General features: G+C 38.8%; 1 protein-coding gene across 1 annotated transcript in view; it reads right to left on the bottom strand.

Annotated features, from left to right (window-relative positions):
- Positions 1–18033, bottom strand: part of sema3bl (sema domain, immunoglobulin domain (Ig), short basic domain, secreted, (semaphorin) 3bl) — a 32583-nt gene extending 14550 nt beyond the window's left edge. Inside the window, exons 1-3 of the mRNA XM_084086367.1 lie at positions 17684–18033; positions 5626–5783; positions 553–615 (exon numbers count right to left, since the gene is read on the bottom strand). Coding sequence (XP_083942493.1) covers positions 553–615; positions 5626–5783; positions 17684–17777 — 315 coding nt within the window. The 5' untranslated portion in view covers positions 17778–18033. The remainder of the gene's footprint in view (positions 1–552; positions 616–5625; positions 5784–17683) is intronic.
- Positions 18034–18757: the final 724 nt, after the last annotated feature.

The following is an 18757-nucleotide window of genomic DNA, read 5'->3' on the forward strand; positions in this document are numbered from 1 at the left end:
AACATAATTAACCTATTCATGATGCTGAAAGAAAAAAAGGAGAGGCTGAATGAGAAGAAAAAGAACAAGAAACAGAAATAGAAAGCAAAGAGGGATTTAAAAAATGAGAGTTTTGTGTATTGGGACAGCCTTCTTTGGTCATTAGGTTTAAGAGACTCATGAGTCACACACACACTTGGTTGGAAGCAAGACAACAATAAGTTAGTGGATCAAATCTCATTTATGGGCGTTTGGCTTCTACTCTCCAGTCATCACGCCAACTGCAGTACACTCACAGTATAGCTGAGGATGGACAGATGTTTTCATTTGAAACTCCAGATTGAACCACATGACATAAGTTTGAGAGTCACACTGACCAAACATTCCAAAACAAACATACATTTGATGATTTTTACTGTCATTTGATGGATTTAGGATTTTCACTAAATTACCTGACATCTAAAGTATGCCAGCTTTCCTAAATACACTTTGGAAACTATGACACACTGACCCGACTTATGAGTTTGTTGATGTTCTTAGTGAATTCAGAATCAGAACCAGTAATTCACTCACCTCGGGATCTTTCCCTTTGAGAATACAGTCCTCACGGTTCCCAGGCAATGAAGGCCAATGAATCTGGAGATAAAGAGAAAAAACAGTTGAAATTTATCATCTCATAAATTAAACACACAATAAGCACAGCGCTGTACCACCCACACCCAGACTCACTTACTTGTTACAGTAAGACTAATTAAACCTCTAAAGATCAAAACAATTACAAAATCAGACACCAGTTAAAGTCACCATGAAATCAAAATGGACAATTGTTATTGTTTTGATCAAATGTTGCAGAGTTTATTATAAATAATTTATCTGTGTGCATAATTTTTTCTTATATCTTGTAATATTTTACTCACATGAGATCACAGCAATTAGCAAACAACAACGATCCAATGATTCAATCAGTTCTAGATGGACAAAATCAAGTCCCACCCTACATTATTTTTTCTGTTCAAGAAGCTGGTCCACTTGAATATTCATCACAATAGTGGAGAAAATATGATCGCAATTTCTGATCGCAATGTAATTCTGATTTTAAAGCTGAAGTGAGTAACTTCTGAGCCACTTGCAGCTTTAAATGTAATTGCAAAAATAATAAACCTTCTGAACACCAATAAACTGCCATTGGTCAAACAGACAGTCTTGAGCCATTGGTTGAGCTGATGTTGCTGTGTCTGTACACTCAATTAAACAGTGCAATGTTTTGAAAGTCTCACAGAGCCAGTGTTTACACTCTTCTGGGAAACCAAACTACAAATGACTTTATATTTGACTCTGCTCAGTATGTGGGGTAAAGTGAGTTATGCCTCTGAGGGTGGGTGTGTGACAAAAACAAAAAATAGAGTTATGAAAACAATAAATCTGAGAGTGTGAAATTCACAAAAACCTATATATGTTATGAATGATTGAGAAATACACAATTTCATCTGCTGGATCCTCTATCCAAATATATATACAGAGATTGCACATCCTGACACATTAATTTCTCATGTGTCAAAGAACAGTCTGGCACACAATTATTGCCACGTTCAAACCTCACACAGACTTTTGGGATTGTTTATACAGATCTGCAAACTTCATTGCATTATATGGTCTCCTTTAGCAAAACTTAACATAATATAATTTTAAATAGCAATTTGTGTGATTAGATATACAGTATCAAATTCCTTAAAAGAAGTACTGAAGCAAACGTATAACAGTATCTATCAGTCACACATTAAGATCATGTTTCCAACACAAATTAAGCGTAGCATCAGTTCTGGCAGGTCACGTTAGTCAAGCTCGCATCAGCTGACTGTCAGCTGATCCACGTCTACCTATAGGAATACGACGCCTATCACTGTATACATATATATAAGCTCCTTCAATATTATCAGCAGCTATCGCGTTTCTCAGGAGCTAATTACCCTCCTCCGTCCCCAGCTCCTCCTCTCGTCAGTCAGGATTTGGCATTCTGATTCCCCTCTAAATGGGACTAAATTATCGAATTATGTTGTACTTTAAAATCTTGAATTAATGATATCTGCAATACATTCATGTTGGTTCTGTTCTGTTTACCCTAAGGGGGGTTATTGCTGCTCTCCCTGTTCTTATCCATGCTAGGCTGCCCAGAACAGAACCATACCGCCAATCCTAACTGTATGCTAATTGTTAATCATATTTGACGATAGTGGTCCTGACAGAAACATATTCAAATAAAATAATGTTAAATAATGATCCTGTAGCATGTACCTGTAGCTAGCAATGCCAAGGTCATGGGTTAAATTCCCAGGGAGCTGATGTACACTTTGAATGCAATTTAAGTCACTGTGAATATGTCTGTCAATGTAGCCTAATGCATTAAATGTAAATACTGTCTGGACTTATTGACTGATCAACCTTTTTGCATCACACAGTTACAAAGTCATTCTACTGCTTGTAAAATTGTAGATATCATTCAAAAAATGTTGTTCCTCAAACCAGCTAGTTTGAATCTGTTCCAGCCTTCACATGATTAAACCATTAGTGAGTCATTAGTTTTTATTTATCCTTTCAAGCTCTTACACATTTTGACATTGTCTAAATCCGGAACCTGTAATCAACTACGTTACCCAGCATCCTTCCTGTGTATAAAGGTATTTCCTGTTTCCTTAATTAGTCATCACCTTTATTCTTCAGGACACTTTGCAACTGGACTAAAAATAGTTAGCCTATGTTAGCCTACCGTCACTGAGTCATATCGACCTAAAAGGTCATTATTAAAGGGTCAGTTCACCCAAAAATGAAAATTCTGTCAGTAATTACTCACCCTCATGTTGTTCCAACCCGTAAGACCTTCGTTCATCTTCGGAACACAAATTAAGATATTTTTGATTAAATCTGAGAGCTGGATCACTCCTCCATAGGCTTCTAAAGACGTTATAACTTGCTGGCCCAGAAAATGCATTAAAGACATCGTTAATATACCGGTAGTCCAAGTGACTACAGTGGCTCAATCTTAAGTTTATAAAGCGACGAGAATACTTTTTTTGCGCAAAAAAACACAAAAATAACGACTTTATTCCACTATTCATTTCCTTCTCTCTGGGCCTCGAGTTTTTTCACGTAGTGTAATAGCGCAGCACTTCTGTGTTGTACATCACACGCATCACACACATGACCAGCATCGGCCAATAGTGAGCCTACGTGGTGACGTGCAACACAGACGCGCTGCGCTAAAACACTACGTGAAAAAACTCGAGGCCCAGAGAGAAGGAAATGAATAGTGGAATAAAGTCGTTATTTTTGTTGTTGTTTTTTGCGCACAAAAAGTATTCTCGTCGCTTTATAAACTTAAGATTGAGCCACTGTAGTCACTTGGACTATATTAACGATGTCTTTAATACATTTTCTGGGCCAGCAAGTTATAACGTCTTTAGAAGCCTATGGAAAAGTGAGCCAGCTCTCAGATTTAATCAAAAATATCTTAATTTGTGTTCCGAAGATGAACGAAGGTCTTACGGGGTTGGAACAACATGAGGGTGAGTAATTACTGACAGAATTTTCATTTTTGGGTGAACTATCCCTTTAATCATAAAACACAATACTATAATACACTGTTTATATAAACATGGTGTGAAGAAAAGGGTCCTGGCTCACTCATTCACTCTTAATTTGCTCCGGATACACCGTTTTAAGATTACCATTCTCCATTAACCACGGGAGAAACACTGCAGCTAAGATTTACAGACAAAAAGAACTGAGATCAGCCATGATGAAGGCTGCAGGTGATTCGGGATTAACTGTAAATACAAGCCAAAGAGGGAAGAAGGAAGTCTTATCAGGGTTGAATCATTTTTCCGCTTAAAGAACAATATCATGAATCATTGCTTGATTTCTGTGGCACTCTCCACTTCCACTGAGAAGCTTTACTGATAGCATCTGCAAAACAATCTTTTACACGTAAATTCACACATCCAAACATCCTCATTTTGTTTTCTGGCTAAAAAAGGCCAATTACTTTTTCTATACCTTGTTAATTTATGTATTTAAATTCTCAGTATTGAATGTACTAAATGTGAAAACTCAGTGGCCAGTGGTGGCACAGCGGCCTTACAGAGTGCGTAAGGGTCTAACAAGGCAGAACGAGCCTGTCCCAGGGTCAAAGGTCAAGGGGTCATAACCTCAGAGGTGGCAGCCACTCCCTGGTGTCTGTCACCATGGCAATGCACTTCCTCTTCCTGTTCATGTCATTAACAAGGCCACACACAATGATAAGTTCTTTGGAGATTACATACGAAAACTACCACATTTGTTGAGGCTCCAGTGACTTGAGTCAAAACATGTTCACATGAACAGAGGCTTTAATTAACCTCAGACACACACACAAAGATAATTGCATAGTGAAAAAACCCCTCGAGACACCAAAAGCACTTCAGCTTTTACAGTCCATTTAGGTCAATACTTATTTACACACACTGTGGCTGTTCTCATAACTCACAACTTTATTTTATAAACTCTACCACAAAACTGTGACAATAACACAAAAAAGGGGACCAAACATTGATCTTGTAAAATCAAGCAAGACCATTTACGTGTTTATATGTCTAAGTGTGGTCTAAACAAGTCTTTGTAACAAGTGAGGTCAGTTTATATGACTTTAATGTGTGTTTGTGGACAGCTGTTTTTGTGTGATTTTTAATAAAGATTCTGATGGATGAGAAAAGAGTTCTAAAGGAAACAAAATACAAATAAATTCTTTTTTAATGTGTATTCAATTGGATTATAGTATCACCAAACAAAATTTAATGTGTATATTTTGATATTAGTGAGATAAAAGATGATATTTGTGATAAAGTTAAACATATTTGTCTTGCTTTCTGTGCTTTCTAAAATTTCCCTTGGAGTGGGTAGCCTTTTTGTCATGAAGTGCAATTTTTAAGTTTCCTAGTTAATCACTGTGCCATACATCCCTCAGTGTGTTATTACACAAATATATTTTACAAAACAAGTTTTTTTTGAAAGCTTAATTGAAAGCTTAATTGAATGCTCAAACATTACTTGATCAGTTACAAACTTGCTAATTTGATTAGCCAGAATTAGCCCCATTAGGTTGCTTTAAATATTATTTTAATTTAATGACATTTTTTAAAATGATGGTTTTATAATAGTTGTGATATTATAAAACATTATGAATATTATATTTATTTAAAAAAAAAAGTTTTTACAATGCTTTTATATACCTTGTTGTGAGTGTCTCTCTCAATGGTGGGATGCATGTTGCTGTTTTTGAAACTCCTTTTCAAGTGAAAAAAAAAAAATCCTGATTTTTCCATTCTGTTGCACGTGATCTAGTTTTTAAACGCAACAATGCATCAAATAAGAACCAGCCTTTTCACCTACCTTACTAATCATGTGTAAAATGTGTCAGCACATGTAAGCGTCTCCTGATTTTATCTTTGTCTGTAGATAAGTCTCCAGTAGAGCAGACTGAATAACATGACACCTCTCACTAACATACCCTCATACAGCTACATCATCACTTGCACTTTTTCAGAGCTCTTACACTTGTGTTTTTTGTGGCAGCTTATTATCTTAACCTTATCGCAACGATAGTGTGTCCTCTACCTCTTTAGCATCATGTGTGTGATCCAGTCTCAGTGAGTAGAGAACATCCTTCCCTCCCAGGAAAAGCCTGTCGTGATATTCATCCAAAAACACAGCCGACAAGTGCAGATCGCCATGGAAACCACTGAAAACGGAGGTACGGTTTGTGGCCAACAGATCTGTGTGAAAGGGAGAAAGAGAAGGAGATATGAATTATGAATGGCATGACAGTAAACACTACATTTCAACTGAAAAATTACAATAAATCTGTCTCTCCTGGTCAAAGTAGACTGACTTTATGAGGAGAGAACGGTGATGAAGTGCAGAAAAACGACAATCTTCTTAAATCCAGAACAGCAGGAGAAGCACTTGTGAATGATGGGAGTTCTCTGAGAACTAAATCCCTCTTTATCTGTTTCTCTTGTTGTCTATTAAATTTAATTGTGCTTTATTGCCGTGACTATTTGTTCAAAGCTGCAAGTCAAAATATTGCGGATTGCAAGTTTACGTCAGTACTTTTTGTAGCGGAGGCATTTTAACCAAACTTGGCAAGTGGCTTTCTTGAAGAGACTGTGCTTTCTGTTGAACATCTCAATGCCTTAACACTGAGTAACTAGCTGATTTTTCTACAAAGTCATTTGTCTACATTAAATGCAAAAATGTTGTATTGACAAAAAAGCAAATAATCAAATTGTCATGGGCTAAATCCAGTCATTTTAATAGGATTCCCCACAATTATAAATTTCATGAAAGATTTCCCCATGCAGATTTCACATCATGTTCAAGTTGTTCACGTGAATTTGCCACATTTACTAAATTGTAAGTGTGTGTGTGTGTGTGTGTGTGTGTGTATTACCTAATTGAGGACATACCATAGACTTCTATTGTTTTTATAAAAAGCTAATTATAACTGCTACAGATTAACCCCCAAAAAAACCAGTTTAAATCGATTTCCCAGATGAGAATATCCCCCCAATGCCGCCAGTGGGTGGTTTTGTCATTTTAAACTAAAAATAAGTACCCACCCCACCCCACCCCACACACAGCTAAACCTAACCATCAGAGATAACTTTCTGCAATTTTACATTTTCAAAAAACATCATTTAATATGATTTATAAGCGGTTTTCATCATGGGGACCAAAAAATGTGCCTCTTTTTGGGGACATTTTGTCCCCATAATGTAGGGAATAGCTGAACCACACACATTCTCTTGCTATCGTTCTCTAGTATCCTGAAGTACAGCTCTACACTTCCTCCTCATTCCCTTCATATAATGTGAGGTTGGACAGAAAAGAGTGGAGAAAGAGCAGCTGAAGAAGGAATGAGGCCTCGTTGAGAGGGTGGCACGCGTCTAAAGCCGCTAATGGGGCGCCGCTGAAAAGAGCACAAACAGAAGCCAAACAACAAAGCCAAATGTTAAACCACAATTATAAAAACACACACACACACACACATGCAACAACTACCACCACAACTCCTCTATATAAATCAATTAAAACTTGCTCTCGGCCATTTAAGGAGTTAACCAAAAGACTTTTAGATTTTAACAATCACTGGCAAAGATATATTCAAACACAGTTACATAAACACACAGTTCTGGGATTTGACATTGTGTGAGGTATTTTGATATAAACCTCAAATAAACTCACAAGCTGAACAAAGGAGAAAGAGTTTTGTTCTTTCTTTATTGGAGTGATCTTGCGTGCAAGTTTCACAAAGAGATATAAAAGCTTTTAAGGGTTTGGTTTCCAGAACACAGTGTCCAAACAGTGAAATACTGACCCAGATACTCTTTTACTGTACAAAAGAGCACATATACAGAGTCACAGATCACTGGTTATTTGTCATTTAACAGGCGTCTCATCCAGCGGGTACATACAGGAACAGTAATTGCAGCGAGACCCTGAGGTAACCTGCGGTTTAGTGCTCTACTCTAGAGTACAATGGTGGCAGATGATCTCAATAAGTCATGAATCAACCCTGTGTTCCCCATAAACACACATGTGAAGACAATTAAATGTAACAGAAACATACATCTGAAGAAATTTTTTGTATTTTCCATTTCTCTCTTTCAATATATTTTAGACCAACGCTGTGAGTGCGTGTTAGAAATGAGAAAACATTGTGCTCAGTACATTTTTATGTGCTTTCACGTGCTTAGGTCTAGTCTTCAAACCAAACTTAGGTCTTCAGCCGACAAAGTTTAAATCCCTTCTGGCTAGCGCTCTGCTCATTATGTTTACGCATTAGGTCAGTAGTCGAGTTGTTTGAACGCCTTAAAAAACGCCTAAAAAGCAGTTGCAATCATTTTACAAAATACTTGACATTTCATTCCATGTTAGTTCCTGAACATGATCAATGATGGGATATACTTAGCCTCAAATAAAAGCTCTGAAGCGGCATAGGAGAGTGTGAATTTAGTGTGTGTTAAGGGCACTGAGCTTTGGCATTCATCTGGGACAGTCTTGAGCACTAACTTCCTGCCATGTGCACATGCTCTCAAGTGGCCAAGACCGCAATACCATGTGGGTATCGGGACAGTCCCCGTGTCAAATTATATTAGTATGGTGTTTCGTCTGGATTACGGAAGAACAGAATGGAAGAGGGTGAGAAACATTACCAAATTTTACGGGCTGTATAGACCACCTCATCCTAAGTGAAAGTGTGTCTCACAGACACATATACTACACAGTACACACTAGGGAGTATGGGGAAAATTACACAGGTAGTCTGGGCTCTCTCCTGTAGATGTCTAAATACTCTTTTTTTTGTTAAAATAACAGTTCACAATCACCAATTTAATGGCATCAAACTTGACAAAATTACAACACTACGCAGAGATTTGAGTTGGCAAGAACTTGCTCTCTAACACACACACACACACACAGTTGTGGTCATCCTCCAGTGTGACAGTAAGAGGCTGTACGGATGCCAGTAAATGTGTAACACTTTGGAACAGAACTAAAAATGTAGTGTTCTGTTGGTGTCAGAACACATGACGTAGTTACAAACAAGACGTTTGTCTGGCATGACGAAGTCTGGTTAGAACAGGCCAGTTATAGGATGTCATAACTTCATCTGCTGACAAATCATCTTTCTTCTCCATTAAGATGAACGGGAATGCTAATGGATGCTTTCTCCAGGTATTATAGGCTTCATACAACACACAGACACACCTCAAAAAAATATAGGCCTGTTCAACTGATGCATGTTTTTTCTTTAAACCCTATGATCTTAAAATAATTTAGCATATAATCACATGTGTTTGCGTAATCAAAATGAGAAAAGAGGATGATGAAGAGTAGAGAAATGCTAAATAAATGCAAACCAGAGTTTACAGGGTGTGTTGGAATTGCAGTGACACATGTTGTAGATACAGCACAGAAAATTTATTCCTTTCCTTTTTCTCTTAAACTTTTTCTTACATCAGAGGGCTTTCTACACAGTGGCACACCACCAACTTTTTAAACAAACCATTAATAACACACATGCTTGTTGGCATCTGGCCTGCCTTTTAGATTTTCGCTTACTGGTAATGAAGTGAATGAAAATGGAAGGAGGGAGAAGTCTTGTGGTAAAACCGACTGGGCCGTTTGCCTTAAGGATTGCATTTATTCTCATTTTTGTCTAAAGGGTCGTGTGTCTGTATGTGATTAAGTCACAGAGAAAGAGGAAGATAAAAAGATAGAAAGTGAGAAAGGATATATAAATATGTAATAGATGAATACATAACCCTCAGGAGGAAACATGTCTGCATAGAAAGTTAATCATGTTCTCATCTCTGGTGTAGACAGATACATTAATATATAACGTGTATGTACTTTATCATGTGTGTGTGTGTGTGTGTGTGTGTGTGTGTGTGTGTGTGTGTGTGTGTGAGATCAGTATCAGGTTGATCTTTTGGGGGCTTTGGGCTGATTCTGTCAGCAGTTGCGTAGTGGAACTAATTGATTACTGGCTGATGCAGTGAGCAGCAGGGGAGAGCGTTCACAGAGTTGAACATCGACAGGAAGATCTCTTGGTGTCTTCCCAGGCACTGAGAATTCACAATGTTAAGAACTGCACTCAGTTACTATATATAATATATAGTAAAAACAGTGATATTGTGAACTGATTTTGTATGCGTCAAATCTTATCTTACTATATATATATATATACAGTGAGGAAAATAAGTATTTGAACACCCTGCTATTTTGCAAGTTCTCCCACTTGGAAATCATGGAGGGGTCTGAAATTGTCATGGTAGGTGCATGTCCACTGTGAGAGACATAATCAAAAAAAAATAAATCCAGAAATCACAATATATGATTTTTTAACTATTTATTTGTATGATACAGCTGCAAATAAGTATTTGAACACCTGTCTATCAGCTAGAATTCTGACCCTCAAAGACCTGTTAGTCTGCCTTTAAAATGTCCACCTCCACTCCATTTATTATCCTAAATTAGATGCACCTGTTTGAGGTCGTCGTTAGCTGCATAAAGACACCTGTCCACCCCATACAATCAGTAAGAATCCAACTACTAACATGGCCAAGACCAAAGAGCTGTCCAAAGACACTAGAGACAAAATTGTACACCTCCACAAGGCTGGAAAGGGCTACGGGGAAATTGCCAAGCAGCTTGGTGAAAAAAGGTCCACTGTTGGAGCAATCATTAGAAAATGGAAGAAGCTAAACATGACTGTCAATCTCCCTCGGACTGGGGCTCCATGCAAGATCTCACCTCGTGGGTCTCAATGATCCTAAGAAAGGTGAGAAATCAGCCCAGAACTACACGGGAGGAGCTGGTCAATGACCTGAAAAGAGCTGGGACCACCGTTTCCAAGGTTACTGTTGGTAATACACTAAGACGTCATGGTTTGAAATCATGCATGGCACGGAAGGTTCCCCTGCTTAAACCAGCACATGTCAAGGCCCGTCTTAAGTTTGCCAATGACCATTTGGATGATCCAGAGGAGTCATGGGAGAAAGTCATGTGGTCAGATGAGACCAAAATAGAACTTTTTGGTCATAATTCCACTAAATGTGTTTGGAGGAAGAAGAATGATGATGAGTACCATCCCAAGAACACCATCCCTACTGTGAAGCATGGGGGTGGTAGCATCATGCTTTGGGGGTGTTTTTCTGCACATGGGACAGGGCGACTGCACTGTATTAAGGAGAGGATGACCGGGGCCATGTATTGCGAGATTTTGGGAAACAACCTCCTTCCCTCAGTTAGAGCATTGAAGATGGGTCGAGGCTGGGTCTTCCAACATGACAATGACCCGAAGCACACAGCCAGGATAACCAAGGAGTGGCTCTGTAAGAAGCATATCAAGGTTCTGGCGTGACCTAGCCAGTCTCCAGACCTAAACCCAATAGAGAATCTTTGGAGGGAGCTCAAACTCCGTGTTTCTCAGCGACAGCCCAGAAACCTGACTGATCTAGAGAAGATCTGTGTGGAGGAGTGGGCCAAAATCCCTCCTGCAGTGTGTGCAAACCTGGTGAAAAACTACAGGAAACGTTTGACCTCTGTAATTGCAAACAAAGGCTACTGTACCAAATATTAACATTGATTTTCTCAGGTGTTCAAATACTTATTTGCAGCTGTATCATACAAATAAATAGTTCAAAAATCATACATTGTGATTTCTGGATTTTTTTTATTTAGATTATGTCTCTCACAGTGGACATGCACCTACGATGACAATTTCAGACCCCTCCATGATTTCTAAGTGGGAGAACTTGCAAAATAGCAGGGTGTTCAAATACTTATTTTCCTCACTGTATATGTGTGTGTAGGCTATATATATATAAACTGTAATATTGTGAACTGATTTTGTGCACAATAAATATTTCTTATTAGTTTTAATTTTGAAGACAGTTTAACAGCATCATTAATTTGAAATAATGTTTTATAACATAATAAATGTCTTTAATGTCAATTTGATTAATTTAAAGCATCCTTGATGAATAAAAGTATTAGGGGGAAGTAATGGTTAGAGAGCCAGACTGGTAACCCGAAGGTCGTAGGTTCAATCTCAATACTGACAGAGTGACAGGAAATGAGGTGCCCTTGAGAAAGGCAATCACACCCCAGGCTGTGTGTGTCCACGGTTTGTAGTGTGTGTGTGTATTCACTACTCACTGCTCCTAATGTGTGTGCACTGACTTGAATGGGTTAAAGGATTAGTTCACCTCAAAATCAAAATTTACTCACCCCAATTAAAACTACCCAGCATATAATCTACAGCTCACGAAGCTGGAGTGTGCAGATCGGGAATCTAGAAAAATAATGAGGTCTTATCTTATTCCCCAAACTTCTGTTTGTGTTATTTTAATAGTTTTGATGACTTCACTATTATAAAAACAAGAATAAGTACATGTGTCCAAACATTTGACTGGTAGCATATGCATGTTCATATACGTAATTCTCTATAGTATCATAGTATCTGCGCTGTTTCCTCTAATTCACTCTCTCTGTCTCTGCCTGTCTGTCTTCATTTGTCACACACACTCACGTTACTGCAGGGCAAATCCAGCTACACTAGCTCTTACTGGTAAACTCATAAAAGCCCCTCAATCCCCCTCGAACCCACTTTTTCTAGCTTATTTTCTCAGCGTTCCTTTTGTCAATCTCATTCTTTTAGTCCCTCTGTCTTCTCCTGCTCCTTGGCCTCTCTTGATCCCCTCTCTCCCCAAAGCAAGACTCAGAACGTGAGGGTTTAGATAAACCCCTCTGGACAGCAGCCATGAGTCACTGCTTTCCCCTCTGTACACACACGCACACAATGAGACTCCAACAGCTAGACAAAACACCTTTTTATGGCTACACACACAGACTCCACGACTTGTTTACATATTTAGCAAGAAAGAATAAAAGAAAGATTCTTTCTCACACAATCTATATGACAGTGGGTGAAATTAATTCGGTCCACACCATTCCTCCTTTTATTTACCTCCATTTATTCTTTACTTTCTCTGACACCTTTCTTCTTTGCCCTTTATAACCCTGATCCCTTTTAGCAGCCATGTTTCCATATGTTAGTGTGTGTGCATTTAGTGTATACAGAGGGCAGCTGTGTTTGTGCAGTGTGCTTGAGACCATTACAGCTGCAATTAAGTGTGCATGTGTTCGTGTGACGGCTCCCAGGACAGTCATCAGCTAAGGGGTTAAAAAATCAAATCATAGTTTAAGTGACCAGCAGCTGTTGTGGTCGTTATCAGTGCGTGTGATCACGTCCAGGGCTTGTGACCTAATTGCTGTGAGCTGCGAACTCCCCTCAACGCAGGAGGAAACCGCCACAATGCTGCATTGTTCAGCCGCGTTACACCGCAAACTCTTGACTGACTCCACAAGGATGGAGGGAATGTGTGTTTTCATTAAAATTCCACCTGCATCCATTTTACACAGCACAAACACTGAATTCTTGTCTCCTGTGTGTGCGTGTCTGTGTATGTATACTGTACCAGTGTGTAAGCATGTGTGTGAACTCTACATGCATTTGCGCTAAACCTTCAGACCGTTATTCATTTCCTCAATAGGTTTCAGTTTTGCCCACCTATTTTTTCCTACTTCACACACCATATTTAACTCCACTTGGACCTGCACACAATCTGTGAATCAGTTCATTTACATGCACTATTTGAGTTTGATCTAAAACTGCTTTAGTCAGACTGAAATTGTATTGTTTTATGACATCGATCTAAAGATGTGTGAAGTCAGAAATGGAAAAGATCGTATTTACAAGTTGTTGTTTTTTTCGTATTTACGCAAATGGACACCACCTTGTCAAAATTACAAGTGGGGAACTGGATTGTTCTGAGGGCGTGTCAGTGAGAAAACATGGAGGACACAAATGCAGCATCTGTAGTTGATGTATGAAATATTTTTTTTACATTTACATTAAAACTAGCTAAGCTGCATGTACAAATTATGACAGTAAGACAGTATTCTACAATTACGATAAAATATATAATTCAGTTTACAGCATCTTCATAAATTTAATAAAAACATAAGAAAAACCCCCTAATGCACATTCTTTATTCATCATTTTGTAGAAGTAGAATTAAACTGACATAAAGTTGTACATTGCAATCTTACACCTGGCGTCGTAATTATGACTTCCCACCCATAAATACGAATTTGATCGCACCATTACAGACCTAGATAATGCAATTATAACTCGTCTTTGTCTGGCATGTAGGCTATACTTGTGACTATAATTGACCTTAGGGTTGAGAGCTTGCTTTGAAAGAAGTGTATTTATAATGCTTCAAATATTAAATTACACATTCTGAAGTTTGCAGATCAACTACACAAAAACTGTGCATGCTAATATATTTTTTATAAATTGTATTTATATTTATCTCAAATATAAAGCATATGCCCTTCAAAGGTCTACCCTTGACCACGCATGGATTAAAGGTGCTGTGAGATCATTTTTTCTGGTATGGAGGAAAATATTCCCATTACCTGACAGATTTGAGTGAATTAGGCCCTGAGATATCTGTAAACAGGAAAAAAATTCATGCAGGTAGCCAACCAAAAGACTTTAAAGCACTTTCTGCCACTCAATCATTGTGAAGATTCATAGAGCAGCCCATATATGAGAGAATCTGAGATGCATACCGTTCAAGCTAAATGCCATGTTCAGCTGTTATAAGCAGATGTTAGTTTGTGGTGTCAGAATGGATATTTTGCTACAAGCTGCTGTTCTCCTGATTCGTCTCTGATTACAGTATTCTCAGTGGCACAACTGTATCTTTGTAATTGGGCTTTTGGTAAGAGGAAGCGTGTCTAATTCAGTCGCTAGTCTGCCAGTTTCTGCTCAAACATCACACAAAGTACCTTTAATATTTAGAGCAATTCCTAATCTAGAACCCCAATCTCACAGGAGAGTTTCACAACATCCATCATAAAGACATGAAACTCTGTGGCCTTCTCTCTCAACCAAACGGTTCCAGGGAGCTGGGAATATTTAGGGAGTGAGAGAATGTGAACGAAACCAAAGAATCATCAAACATTCTTTTAGTGACAGATTCTTTAGCCAGACCTCACAAAACCCTCCACAAACATCTGGGCAACGCTAAAAAAATAAACTCATTAATTCATTCATGTAAACTAAAACAAACACAGATCCGCCCACCATACATCTCTGTGTATGTTCAACCATAAAAGAAAAAAGTGTGCCAGTGTGCGTATATGAATGCATGCGGGTGTGAAAGTGAGTGAGGAGCTTGGTTGGAAAAACTGTCTCCTCCTAAATCAGCACACACAACTGACCCACCAAAGGACCCCACAGATCTGCACACACACTTAATGCCCAAATGCTGGCATATACAGGCCGTCCCTCATTTCCCATTCATAACAAGCTCCCTCCAGACCAATCCATACAGCTTGGACAGCATGATGAGTGTGTGCATGCTTTAGTCATTTTGGCAGAATGATCAACAGGCATTCTGAGACCCGTCAGTGGTGAAAATCAAAATATATAGTCCAACTGAACGTATCTCTAGGCTGATCATTATCAAGGTTAATAGCGCGTCCATGGAGAAGAACACAGGCCGATTACATGCAATCAGAGCTCCACGCAGGGACTGGGCGAGCATTAGATGACCGCATTAAACTCTGCACAGATGCGCTCTAGTCACGCACTCACACCGCTGGAGGGAAACTGGACACTCCACTCAGCTTATAATCATTAATGAAAAGAACTTTTGAGGCACTGACAAACACTTAATGCAAATCAACTTCCTGACGCCACCACCTTGTTCCGTGTACCCTCCAGGTAAATTAGGGTTAAGCAAAGTTTATCTTAAAGGCATAGTTAATCCCAAAATAAAATAAAATTATTATTTGCTCACCCATATGTCATTGCAAACCCATGACTTTATTCTTTCAAGGAACACAGAAATAAAAAGGTTTTAGGCAGCTTTAGCGAAATTTACAATGACTTTTTCTGTGATATATCAAAATATAGCCAATAGTATTTATGCTAGTTTGCACTGTCCGGAAGCACAATAGCCTACTGTTGGTCTGTTGCTATGGTTAACTCCTAACACAACTTTTTCATTATCTTATGTGGTTAATGAAACATTATTCCAAAAGACTATTGGGATACTATAAATGACGCTTATATGTAGGTGAACCAAGTACCACATGTTCCTGGATCAACATCTTTGTTGATCCTGGAACAACTTTCCAATCAACCAATCAGATTTGAGGGACAGGTTTACAGTTTATGTCAAGTTTAGGCTTAGAACCAGGGTGAGGTGCTTCAACATCAGTGTTATTCACCTATCATTTCCCTCTGATTTTAGGGAAAAGTTATGGGTAGGGTTAGGTTTAGGGGTAGGGATAGGGTGAGGACTAAATTTTGGGACAGGAATATTATTCCAGGATCAACAAAATATGTTGATCCAGGAACGTCTTACTTGGCAAAATCACGTTGACCCATTATGTAATATGAAGATTTAAACTGTTAGGGACTTCATTGCATCTTCCCCCCCCATTAAATTAACTTTCACTGAAGACTGAAGTTGTACATGAAGGTGTGGTGGTATTAGAGAAATTTTGCAGGCAAAAAAAAAAAAAAAAAAAAACAACAACCTTGAATCACAGCTAATAGAATCGCTTTCAAAGCCAAGTTCTGATTTATTTCGCCCTTGCGCGAAATTCACGATCGAGTGAATTGATTCCTATGGAAATTACTGGATTTCGCAAGCGAACATTTGCCGAACAACGGACCGCAATTTAACACCTCATTTGTGTCCCTTGGAAGAAATAGTCATACGAAATCAGGGTGAGTAATTGATGACAGAATTTTCATTTTTGTATGAACTAGGCTATTCCTTTAATAGCCTAATTGTAAAGCTGCAGCGTCTAATCTAACAACAAGAGTTAAAACATCTCAAACTCCCCCAGGCCACTGCAACATTCTCCCTGCACTCTATAAATCCGGTAATATAGAGGCAAAGTGCGATTTAAAAAAAGGAGCTCAAACTGTCTCGCGCACCGCTGAGAGTCTGACCACGGGGAGGTGAGCGCGCGCCAGGAGAGCCTATGGCAGGAGGATTCCGGAGTTTTGGATAACAGCTGAAACAGTAGCCCGGAGTCCTGACGCAGCTTTTTCCCACAGTTTAAAAAAGACCAGCCACAACATCTCTAGAGAAGCTCAAGACGGAAACGGCGCTGTAAACGAGTTGAACAGGGCGCCCAGATTTGAATCTGATAAGGTCACAGAGAGGCTGTGCGCAAAGCTTAAAAATGCTCAATGTGCAAAGCAGGATGCGTGGAGAGAGCAATATAAATGCGAAAAGCGCAGGGGAAACAGCTTACTGGAAACATTGTTCTGTGCAGGTCTTTTCATCACTGTAAAAACTGCCTTAGAAAAATCAAAGTGACAATCACTTTTTTCTTAGACCAATTTGAAACTACTAATGATGCAAATACAATCGAAACACATACAACCAAGTAAGAAATAAAGACATTATTTGTGACAAAAAAATAGGTTAAATTGATGGAAACAACGATGTTAAACATTGTTGAAATTTTACAGTGTTACACACTATTTCCACTGTGCAATATAACCTTATGCTCTATTTAAATTCATATTTATTCAAAGCCTACTATTTGTAGTTCTTTTCTGCGTTAGCTTATGTGCATTCTCAGTAGGCTGCTACACGTCCATGATTTGTGTGCTGGAGCTGTTGCCTATTTGAGTAATGGAAGCGCTCGTTACAATTTAACTGTTTGTGAGCATACTTCGCAACGAACACTTTTTTTCCTAATTCTGATTGCCGTTCCTGTCACCACTCGCACCTGTAACCTATAGACTAATTCACACATACGATGAACCGAGGGATGGCAACATTGACTTTAACACTCAAACTGTGAAAATAAGCAATCATTAATCTTGCTACTTAAAGCACTGGACCGTTCTCTCCTCATAATAGCCGGGTAAATCTTAACCAGGTCATTTTACATTTCCATTAGATCTTTGGCTTTATGTTCCGTTTGTAAAGATGAATAAAATATATATAGCCTATATATAGTTAAACGCATTCAAATAAATGTGATGTGCGTAATTTACCTTTGTATGACAGGCGAAGACGCGGCACATTCAGTTTAGTGCTGGTCCCGAAAGACAGGATCACCGCCACTAAAACCAGAACCGGTAATTCCATGTTGAATGGATCACTTTCAATGAACCTTTCTTTAGGTTTTACTTAAACTGTAAAGACTCAAGGCTGTTTCCCCTTATAAAAGCTTGAACGAAAACCAGCAACAAAAGATGCTGGACATCCACAGCTGGACCCGAATAGTGAGATCCCAGGTCTCAGGTTAAAGCTCGAGCCGCTCGTATATGCCCCTGTGCGCTATTTTCCCCACACAGCTCAGTTCAAGTGCGCAAGTCTCTCTCTCTCTCCCTCACTCTCTTGTGTAGTATAGCTACTTTGTTCGTTCGTTCAGTCCTGAGAAACTCCCTCCCCGCCCTCTCAGCGTCTCGAGCCCCTGGTCCTCGCCTGTCACTCGAGTTCAGTTCCTCTTACTGCATACTAGTGGTATCAAGTGTGCGAGGTAATAGTTCTCATAATTTTTTTTTTTTGTTTTACATAAATACATTCTTCAATAAGCGTTCCCAAACAACGTTTCAGTAAAGTTATTTAGAGCGCTAAACTGACTCTCGCGAACAGTAGTCACAGTGGCGTGATGAGGTTACCATAGCAGCAGCAGGCGGCCCGAGCGCTTCCCATGCAGCTTCACTAGGGCTAGGCAAACATCAAAAGATTAGGCTACACCTTAAAAATAAAGACAACATATCTTTAGTATTATATCTGTAGAGGAACGCCACTGGGAGGAACACAAAACACTGACTTGGAAAATTATGTAGATTACACTGGAGAGAGATTATATCCATTCATAAATCATTCTAGTTTAAAGCTTAAAGGGATAGTTCACCCAAAAATCTGTCCCTCCACTGCAACCACTTCAGTCCAGGCAACCAAAACTAAAGATCCAAAAAGGTTAAAAATGTGTTGTAAAATGAATCCATATGAATCAAGCATTTTTACCAAAGTCTTCTGCAGAGATGCAATCACTTTATGATGAACAGATTTTATTTAGGATTTTATTACATCTAAACAATGGCTGACACGCATACATG

Source organism: Abramis brama (genome assembly GCF_963993115.1).
Source record: "Abramis brama genome assembly, chromosome: 16".
NCBI lineage: Eukaryota > Metazoa > Chordata > Actinopteri > Cypriniformes > Leuciscidae > Abramis > Abramis brama.